At 40.7% G+C, this 11,651-nt stretch overlaps 1 protein-coding gene across 1 annotated transcript in view; it reads right to left on the reverse strand.

Moving 5' to 3' along the window:
* The window catches only part of lin-28 (protein lin-28 homolog), a 376,411-nt gene extending 371,588 nt beyond the window's left edge, over positions 1-4,823 (reverse strand). Inside the window, exon 1 of the mRNA XM_067143180.2 lies at positions 4,719-4,823. Within this exon, the coding sequence (XP_066999281.2) occupies positions 4,719-4,785 (67 nt within the window). The 5' untranslated portion in view covers positions 4,786-4,823. The remainder of the gene's footprint in view (positions 1-4,718) is intronic.
* Positions 4,824-11,651: the final 6,828 nt, after the last annotated feature.

The raw sequence follows: 11,651 nt of genomic DNA on the forward strand, positions 1-11,651 counted from the left end.
ATAGGAATATCATCAGAGCAGTTATGACGGTAAGTATACCACACAAGTGTATAAACACACTAGAGGTTACACAGTGCCTTCGCAATATACAGGCCGTACTGTGGAAAGCGCGCCAAGCCAATCAGCTGATCAGCTGAGGCGAGCTAAGCGAATCTTACAAGATGTACTTGTGAATGTAATTCATAAGGATTAGGAGCTTTCATTGGATAATTGTGACTGTGAAAGACATAACTTTATATATAAGTATATTGCATGTTTGTTCTTGAAATTTATCGCATCACGATTTACGTAAACAACTGCTATTAAGATGAGACCTCACAGTTTAGGTTAGGTAAAGTATCTTCATGTGATGAGTAATATAAATTCAAGGGACGTAATGCTTCTCGTGGAATGTATTCATTTATTGTTATCGTATAAAACGTTTTTGTGAAAATATAATATGTTGCGAATGTACATACAGTGTGTGAAAGTTCCAAGTTGCCATAACACTAAGAACGTGTGCGTACCACGGCGAAAATACAACTATACAAGTAAATATATCTAATATTTTCATTTTCTTCGTATGAGGACAAGATACCTTAATGAAAAAAGAAAATCCCAACCGAAAATATACCTGACGACGTAGGTTTCACTCATTTCCCCGACCTGATGATGAGTTCTGCTTTTGACTTTCTTGTTATACATATTTACAGCGGGCGTTTTATTGTTGATACAGAACAAGCATAATAATGGACACTAACCAATTGAACCTACAAATGGTAAAAACAAAACTAAATGCAATTTATAAAACCTAACCTTTTGAAACCGAGAGTGATGGCGCGGGGTATTTTTTGACCTGGCGCAAATTTATTTTACTGGATTGAGGTTATTTTTAAACTTAGAGACCTTGGCTGCTACAAACCTTTCCCCACATAGTCCTTGCCTTTTGTCTAAGGTCAGTGGCATTGTAGTGAAGGGTGTTCATTCTTAGAAAGAGGGATTATTGTCTAGCGGTGCAATAAAGTGTCTCGTTAGACCCCGAGCCACCAGTCCACCAGCAGCAGTGTTGAGTGTACCCAGTGACTTATTTTGTAACAATGTTAGGAATTCATTCAGTCAATCCCTTATCGCTGAAATGATTTATCAAGAGTATGAGGCAAGGGTGTTATGTCCTTTGGAGTAGGAAGAAGTATCAGCGAGAGTGAGGATGAATTCATTAGAAGTAGTAGGCTGTAACAGTGATACGCGACAGAGCGCTAATGAAGAATTAAATATTAGTGATGGTGATTTACCTCTTTCTGAACGGTTTTCGACCACAACTGGAAAGGATGATGTTATAAAGTGGACAAAAGTTCCTCCAGCTAAAAACTCACATATTCGAACCCACAACATTGTCACACATTTGCCGAGAGTGAAACTCGTAGCAAGAAATGCATCATTGCCTGAAGAGGCTTCGAGCATTTTTTTCCACGAATGGTAATATGTTGTATTGTAAACTGTACGAACCTGGAAAAAAGAAAGAGTCAGGGGAAATTATACTCGCAAACTTATCAAGATATGTTTTATGAATAGGATCATTATTTTCAGATCGTAATTATTTTGAAAGAGCCCCTCCCCACCATCCAGGGGTATACTGCAGTAATATCATTACGTAGCGAACAGAATCTAAGCCCTTCAGCTGAATTATGCAAGATAATGTGTTTACTAAAATTATTCCTAAGCAAATTAGTGTTGGATATATACATTTATTTTCGATAAAATAGCATGTTATCGAGTTAATAAACCTAATACATCAATATATGATGAATAAAAATTAGTAATTTCGTTATTTAAGCTAGTTCAATCATAGTGGTCAGAAAGTACCCCCCACGCCACCTCTCACCTTGCACCAAAGATCGCCACCTGTCCAAGGTTAAATTATTTTAACACTTTTATGCACACATTTTAAAATTAAACTATTGCTTGTGGATAAAATTTAGATGTTAGAATCAATGCAACTTAATAATTAAGTAATTAATACTTGAGTAATAATTAAGAAATTATTCCTCGGCAATTTCCGTAAACGTGGAAAGTAACTAACAGATCATGCTGGTCAGTGCATTAATATTTGGAAAAATCGTGGGCTTTTTCTAAACAAAAAGTGATACAAATGTTTATGTGGAAGAAAGGGTCTGAAGGATAGCGCCAGAAGTGTCAAGAAAAAAAAAAGAAAGCTACTGGCCATCTTGAGGTATGGGGGTAAAGTATACCTTATTATTATTATTATTATTATTATTATTATTATTATTATTATTATTATTATTATTATTATTATTGTACGTTTATTGTATCCATGTTTTTATTAATACATAATAATAATTTTTAGGAACACTTGACGAGTAAAAGAAACCCTCAAGCTTTGACCGCGTAGATCACACTTCAGACCTGTTTCTCCTAAAATCTACATTGACCTGACTTACGACTTATGATGCGATTACATGTGTTAATGATCTCACCTGTTATATTAATGCAACATTTGTGAATATTTTTTAATTTCGAGATACAGACGTATCATGTGTTTGCATTGGACGGGTCGGACAGCGGAAACAGTTCGCCTCTTTGCGTGACGTCATCGGAGCTAAGGTATATACGCATCCGGGAGATAGTAGGTTCGAATCCCACTATCGGCAGCCCTGAAGATGGTTTTCCGTGGTTTCCCATTTTCACACCAGGCAAATGCTGGGGCTGTACCTTAATTAAGGCCACGGCCGCTTCCTTCCAACTCCTAGGCCTTTCCCATCCCATCGTCGCCATAAGACCTCTCTGTGTCGGTGCGACGTAAAGCCCCTAGCAAAAAAAAAAAAGGTATATACGTCCTGTCACTGCCTTCGTAATCACGATGAAAAGCCCATAGTATAGCAATTACCCAGTATCACTGACTTGTTTAAATAAAAACATCTCTTGTCTTCAGTAATCAACTGAGTGATTATTGAAAAAGAAAGTAGCGTGTACTTGTTTACGTTAAGTTTTCGAAAGCGTAATTTCAAATTTAATATTGAACGTTTATTAATGTGGGCTATAACTGGAGAATAAGGATACTTACATTGCTACTTTCACCTCATTTTTACCTGTACATCCAGGAGTCCAACATGTCTGTCTGTTAGGTCATCAGCCCAGAGGCTGGTTGGATCCTCAAATAGCACCACCAAAGGTTATGCGGTTATAAGGAAACCGCAAAAACCAATGGCAACACCAAAATGAGGCGTACTAGACAAGACGAGGAGTGAGATAGTTTGCCATTGCTTTCCTCACTGGGTCAGAAAGTGCTATTGCAGCACGACTGACCCTATGAGCAACACCTTTCATAACACTCAGATGCACTAGTCGTGCTCTGAATGTCATTACTCAGCACCACCCATACCCCAGCAGCTTCCATATTGTCACAGCCATGGATGAGACTGGGACTTCGGTGGAAGCTATACTTTACTCTGGCCTGTGCCATGAGATGGATGCAAGAAAAAGTACTGTATTCATCATGAAATGGCAGCAGGCAAGAGTCTAACATAATAATAATAATAATAATAATAATAATAATAATAATAATAATAATAATAATAATAATAATAATAATAATAAATATGTAGAAAACAGAAGTGTCGTTGCAGTTCCCCGAAGATGGCAATATCAGAAAAATTGTGTTGTCCAGACTGCCTTCCCTACTCACGTATTAGTTTGTACATTAATATGGCATAAGTCCCGTACTGCTCCCTCCCCTGATTTTCAAACAAGTCTGCCTACCGCACGTTTTATGACTTTTTCCAGCCATACCGATTCGCAGAGAATATTATGATACACAAAAACACATGATCCAGTGCAACACTCTGCGGTTTACAAAGTTCACCAAAACATAATAATATGTTAGGCCTATTGTTATTCTATGAAACAATAACATTTTAACAAATTAAATTAAATGTTAATTGAAATTAAATAATTACCGGTACTACATTTTATAAATCATAAAACTAATAACTATCACTATAATATCATTCTTCATGTTTTCATGCATTTTATTATAATTGTGAGCACAATTAAATGGAATTAATGTTTACTAATTTCCTCACTATTCCAAATACAGTTGTACTATTTCAGATTTGTCCTAATCGTTATTCGAATATTTTGTGTTTCTGTGATATGAATGATGGTGGTTGGTTCAGACACTGGGTAGGTATTGAAGTTTGAGTCTAATTTAGCGCAATATTATGGTTCAATATAACTCGATAACTTGGACTGTGCAACCCCTTCAGAACTCACCGATTTGACACAAGCAAACGATACGATGACGTCCAACCAATGCTTTACAAGTGTCAACGCTAATCACCAGTACACGGGCAATGTTCCTACGCTGTGCATACGTATATCCTAGAAATCATTTCCATGTCACTGAGTTATTAATGGTCTTATATCTTGCCAAAAATGAAAAGGAAACACATTTCACCTAATCCAACCATACATGTGATGATTTTGAGGATCAATAATCCGCTACCCTGAACGCTTAAATATTGAGTTTTATTACTATTCTGCAGCTTCACGTATACGGTAGGATAGAGTGCCCCAATCATCTTAAATCCAAGCTTGTAGAGATCACTTTCCACGCAGAGTATTTTAGACATTAAATTTATCGCGTAACACTCACACTCTTCGGGCTAGTAAATGCCATATTATATTCCTCATGATACAGGAGACAAGTGACATTAGCTCACCGTTAGTTTGTGGTTGCAGACCATCCTCTAAGCCGCCGCCCTTTTCGCCAGTCATAGGTCCCGCCATCCCGCGTGTACTGGCACACCAACAACACTGGCACAACAGCTCCTCGAGGACTGAAGCTTGACTGCCCGCTTTGCTCAAGCCCACCCCACGGTTGCTCTCAACTTAACACCACGACCTCGCCAATTACCGTGCTAGCTCCTAACCTACCCACATTTACGACCTTGACAGGTTCCTTCCGAAGGCTTCCGCATTGTTTATTTCATGAACTACGTATGAAAAGCAGTATATAACAACGTAAATAATAATAATAATAATAAGAAGAAGAAGAAGAAGAAGAAGAAGAAGCTAAAACTATGAAAGGTGTGTATTGAGGAGTGTAAAGCAAAATCTAGAACGAATTATGTATTACTGTGCAAAAGTTTTTTTTTTTTTTTTGCTAGGGGCTTTACGTCGCACCGACACAGATAGGTCTTATGGCGACGATGGGATAGGAAAGGCCTAGGAGTTGGAAGGAAGCGGCCGTGGCATTAATTAAGGTACAACCCCAGCATTTGCCTGGTGTGAGAATGGGAAACCACGGAAAACCATTTTCAGGGCTGCCGATAGTGGGATTCGAACCTAAAGTTATTATTATTATTATTATTATTATTATTATTATTATTATTATTATTATTATTATTATTATTATTATTATGCCTTTGCTGGCGAGATGTAGTGTTTACAGTGCACTATGTCTTCTGGTATGGGCTATATCAAATTTGTTACTTTCATTGACCTGTCTCAGTCTCATCCTTGGCTTTGACAATATGAAAGTGACTGAGGTATGAGTGATGCTAGTAATACCATTCCTTATGCAGCCAGTCCCTGTTATGAATGGTGTGAAAATATCGCTCACAGGGTCGGTTGGTGGATGCATTTCAGTGGGCTTGGCAGACTGATATGTAATAGCAGCGGCTGGCTCGGTGAGGAAAGCAACGGGAAACTACCTCACTCCTCATTTCCCTAGTACGCCTCTTCAGTGACGCCTAGGCTATTTATGACAGCTGTTGGCGGAGCTGCAGAGGATCAAACCAGCCTTCGGGCTGAATACCCAACATATATTATTATTATTATTATTATTATTATTATTATTATTATTATTATTATTATTATTATTATTATTGTTGTTGTTGTTGTTGTTGTTGTTGGTTTAACGCCACACTAACACACAAAAAACTTTTCGACAACGCAAGGATGGAAAAGGGCAAGGATTGAGAAGGTAGCGGCTTAGATCTTGAATTGTCCTGCTGTAAAAATGAAAACCATCTTCAGAGCTACTAGCGGTGGGATTCAAACCCACCATCTCTCGAATGCAAGCTTAGTCCCCCGAACCATGCAGCTAACTTGCTCGGTAGAGGGACAAAAAGTTAAAGCCTAGGATGTAGACAGTTGATATGATCTGGTCCGCAATAATAATAATAATAATAATAATAATAATAATAATAATAATAATAATAATAATAATAATAATAATAATAATAATATCACAATCTATTGGCCATAAAATAGAGCGTTGGCTTTCGCGGGTTCGATCTCGGCTCAGTCCGATTGTATTTGAGGATTCTGAAATACGTCAGCTTCGCGTCGGTACCCGGTGTGGGGGGGGGGGGTTGGTAGAATAACACCCACAGTATCCCCTAACTGTCGCAAGAAGCGACTAAAAGGGGCCCCAGGGCTTTCAACTTGGGAGCGTGGGTTGGCGACCACGGGCCCCTGAGCTGAGTCCTGACATTGCTTCCAGTTACTTGTGCCAGGCTCCTCACTTTTATCTATCCTATAGGACCTCCCTTGGTCAACTCTTGTTCTTTTCCAACCCCGATGATATTAGGAAGTCTTTTATTTTCGCGCCCTTCGTGGTCCTTGTCTTTTTTCGGTCGATACCTTCATTTTTCGAAGTGTCGGATCCCTTCCATTGTTTTTTTTTCGCTATTTGTTTTACGTCACACCGACACAGATATGTCTTATGGCGACGATGGGACAGGAAAGGCCTAGGAATGGGAAGGAAGCGTCCGTGGCCTTAGTTAAGGTACAGCCCCAGCATTTGCCTGGTGTGAAAATGGGAAACCACGGAAAACCCGAATACTGCAGCTATCGAGCTCGGTCTTTCATTGTTTTCTCTCTCTGATTAGTGTTATAAAGAGTTGTACTTCCTCTTAAAACAATAATCACCACCACCACCACTACCACTTCGCGTCGGTAGGTCTGCCAGGACGTAAAAGAATACCTGTGGGAGAAAATTACGGAACCTTGAAGTCTCTGAAAACATCAAAAGCAGTTATTAGGATTTGTAACAACCGATAACAGTATTATTCACCGTTCATTTATCTACTGTATGCGGCCGTTTCTGGGCCATATTTAGTCTACACAATCTACTTGGCCTTCTGTTACGCAGAAAAATGCCGTTCTCTTTGCACTTTCGCCAAAGATTTTTAAGTCTTTGACTTCTTCTTTATCGCTCTTCCACCAATATGTTCTGTTGTTTTTGGTCAGTGGCTTGCCGGGTACATTCCTCATTCACGCAAACATTTTCGTCTAATATATTGTTCTGTGCTGTATCTCTTCCTCGTTAACACCAACTTCTGTTAGATCCTTGTGCACCTGTGTAAGCCACCCAGGCTGTGTCTCCATTTCTCCTGCAGGTGAGGTATTCTGTTGGCCAACCGCCCTTGATTCATACTTTTAATGTGTCCATAAAATGGCATTCTCCTTTTCATCATCGTCGTTATTATTATTAGGCCTATTATTATCATTTGACGATGAACAAAAGGAGCATGGACCATATCGCAAGAATGTGTTTTTTTTTTTTTTTTGCTATGGGCTTTACGTCGCACCGACACAGATAGGTCTTATGGCGACGATGGGACAGGAAAGGCCTAGGAGTTGGAAGGGAGCGGCCGTGGCCTTAATTAAGGTACAGCCCCAGCATTTGCCTGGTGTGAAAATGGGAAACCACGGAAAACCATTTTCAGGGCTGCCGATAGTGGGATTCGAACCTACTATCTCCCGGATGCAAGCTCACAGCTGCGCGCCTCTACGCGCACGGCCAACTCGCCCGGTATCGCAAGAATGGAACCAGAACGATTAGCATAAATGATCATCACCTTTCAGGAGGATAGATAAGTTATCCGAGTGAAAAAAGTCCACCAAGATCTAGACTAATTTGGTAGCGAAAGAGATAAGGTAGGGAAGAGAATTGTTCAGAACGAAAATAGCGAAAGTGAAGGATCCGACCGAAGAGAAACTTAGACGAAGAATGGGCCAACCTAAGCCAGAGCATGGAGCAGTGGTAAAAGACAAGAAAACTTGAAAAATTGAAAGAAGTTTTGTAAACACAACCCATAGATCTTTTTATTTAAAAAATAATGTGTATGTTGAATGCTGGTTTGGACCTCAACAACTCCGCCATCAGCTGTCAGAGATGGTCCAGGCGTCACTGAAGCGGCGTACTAGAGAAATCAGGAGAGAGGTAGTTTCCCGTTGCTTTCCTCACTGAGCGAGACGTTGCTATTACAATCAGTCTGCCAAGCGCACTGAAATGCCCGCACCAACCGACCCTATGAGCAACATTTTTGCACCATTCACAACAGGGACTGGCTGCATAAGGAATGACATTACTAGCATCACTCATACCTCGGTCACTTTCATGGTGTCAAAGCCGAAAATGAGACTGAGACAGGTCAATGAAAGTAACAAATTTGTTCTAATCCACACCAAGAGACATAGTGCAGTGTAAAGACTAGGTCTTACCAGCAAAGACAAGTAATAATAATAATAATAATAATAATAATAATAATAATAATAATAATAATAATAATAATAATAATAATAATAATAATATTTAATGTCCATTGTAACTGCAAACGGGATTAACAGACGTCAGAGTCTCGGAGGACTTATTTGACAGTCTGGCAGCCAACGACACGAAGTTGTCACATATGAATACCCTGAAACACCAGCAATTGAGACAGAAGTGAACTCACTCTCTTAGGAGAATTAGTTCAGCAACTATCCGACTGTGCCATTGGGGCCGTCAGCTATTTGAGAAGGTTAATGCATCGAAAGTGTCCCTATTGTTGCTGGATATTATAGAGTAAATGATATTACAGAAGACTTTTGTAGTACGTTCGTATCCAATGGGTAAACAATCTGAGTCTTCTTCTTCTTCCCTTCTTTTATCTTCGTCTCCATCTTGACCTTCCCAATGTTCTGGTGTTGACAGTTTGTGTGGATTTGGCGCAGTGATACGGCCAGATGTCCTTCCTGATGCCAACCCAATGTCGATTGAGGTATTGACAAGTCCGCGTTTCTGTGGTGGTTGGTAATGTGACGTGTTTTGTGTAGACGAAGGTGTGTAATGAGAAGAATACAGACAGACAGCCCCAGATCCAGAGAAATTAAATATACGTAGTTAAAAATTCCCCATCCCGCCCGGAAATCGAACCCGGGTCCCTCTGAAATGAACGCCAATACACTGACCGATCAGTCAAGGAGCCGGAAAATGTATAACAAAAATCTTAAGATTCCTTGAGTTATCTTTTTCGAACAGTTTTTTTCCTACCGGGCGAGTTGACCATGTGGTTAGGGACACGCAGCTGTGAACTTGCATCCGGGAGATAGTGGGTTCGAGCCCCACTGTCGGCAGCCCTGAAGATGGTTTTTCGTGGTTTCCCATTTTCGCACCAGGCAAATTCTGCGGCTGTACCTTAATGAAGGCCACGGGCGCTTCCTTCTCACCCCTAGCCCTTTCCTATCCCATCGTCCCCATAAGCCCTATCTGTGTTAGTGAAACGTTAAGCCAATTGTAAAAGAAGTTTTGCCTAACCGACTGGAATATAGCCTACAGTAGTTTGTGAATCCGCACCGTTCCGAGATAAGAGGTTTGAGTCCACTCTGAATGTGGGCATTTTCACTGTGACTCCAGGGAAATATTATTTTTCATTTACAATTGCCTTTACGTCGCACCGACACCGGACAAAGAAATAAATGAACTTTTAGTTGTAAGTGAATGATGTTAGCGTGATCATAGCCGCTTGACCTCCAGTTTTCAGTCGAATTTCGCAAGGATATCACTTTCTATTTATTCATCATCATCATCATCATCTGTTTACCCTCCAGGTTCGGTTTTTCCCTCGGACTTAGCGAGGGATACCACCTCTACCGCCTCAAGGGCAGTGTCCGGGAGCTTCAGACTCTTGGTCGGGGATACAACTGGGGAGTATGACCAGTACCTCGCCCAGGCGGCCTCACCTGCTATGCTGAACAGGGGCCTTGTGGAGGGATGGGAAGATTGGAAGGGATAGGCAAGGAAGAGGGAAGGAAGCGGCCGTGGCCTTAAGTTAGGTACCATCCCGGCATTCGCCTGGAGGAGAAGTGGGAAACCACGGAAAACCACTTCCAGGATGGCTGAGGTGGGAATCGAACCCACCTCTACTCAGTTGACCTCCCGAGGCTGAGTGGACCCCGTTCCAGCCCTCGTACCACTTTTCAAATTTCGTGGCAGAGCCGGGAATCGAACCCGGGCCTCCGGGGGTGGCAGCTAATCACGCTAACCACTACACCACAGAGGCGGACTTTCTATTTATTCTTTCAATGCAACGTGTCTTGGCCTAGTTTCGACCCCTAGAAACTCTGTTATTATGCCCGCTGAAATCTGAAAATGTGTGTGGTTATAATGTTTCTAATGGTGTTTATCTGATATTGTTTACAGTAAGATTGTTGAGGAAGCAGTTGTAGCTTGAAGGGTTGGTACTATATCCATTCAACCATGTTCTCGCGACTGACTGCACTCAGACTAGTCCTGTGCAACGATGGCTGGTCGTCATCAGACTGGAAGGGCTGCAAGTCGGGGTAACAGACTGATGTTTACTAATAGCATAGTGTATATTGGTTAAGCGGCCCTTACACGATCAATAATATTGACAATACAGTGTGATATTGACAATAATATTGATCGTGTAAGGTGAAAAGAAGAGTATTGACGGTAGATATTGAAGCGATATTGATGAAATCCAGATTTTCTGATCTCGGCGCGTCAATATTTTAAAGTGGAGGGGATATTGTCAATATTATTGATCGTCTAGGGGCGGACGTTAATAATATTGTCAATACGCAGTTGTTGCCGCACTTTCGTAGGGAACGGAAGTAATCTTTGTGTGGAGTATTATGGATTATACAAGTGACCTTGAGACGCCGAAGACTTTGAAGCGGTAAACTCGGTGAATCCTGACATTAACAGACAGAAAACTGCTCACTTCGGATGCCAAGCAGAGACAGTTTGCTGAGAAAACAATAAATGACGTGCTTTTTGAAGCAAACTTGGGCACTCTCCATCGCAACCCCGTAAAAAATAAATGAATTATGTCAATGTCTAAGCCCTCAAAGTACCACACAACCGGGAACAAGTAGTGGAAGCACTTCATCCTTCTCCACATTTAATTATTCTTCTCCTACTCACAGTGATAACCCACTAATCAACAACAACCAACATCAGGATTTATCATTGGTGACTTTCAACAACACCTTCACAGATTGAGGATTTTGAATTTTGATTCATTTTGATTGCCTTATTTCTTTTTTTTTTCTTTCTGTTTAATCAATACATAATTGAAATGGCGTATGGCTTTTAGTGCAGGGAGTGTCCGAGGAACAAGTTCGGCTCGCCAGATGCAGGTCTTTTTTGATTTGACGCTCGTAGGCGACCTGCGCGTCGTGATGAGGATGAAATGATGATGAAGACGACACATACACCCTGCCACCGTGCAAGCGAAATTAACCAATTATAGTTAAAATTCCCGACCCTGCCAGGAATCGAACCTGTTACCCCTGCGACCAAAGGCCAGTACGCTAACCATTTAGTCACGGAGCCGGACAATACATAATTACTATCA

This window comes from Anabrus simplex, chromosome 1 (assembly GCF_040414725.1).
Source record: "Anabrus simplex isolate iqAnaSimp1 chromosome 1, ASM4041472v1, whole genome shotgun sequence".
Lineage (NCBI taxonomy): Eukaryota > Metazoa > Arthropoda > Insecta > Orthoptera > Tettigoniidae > Anabrus > Anabrus simplex.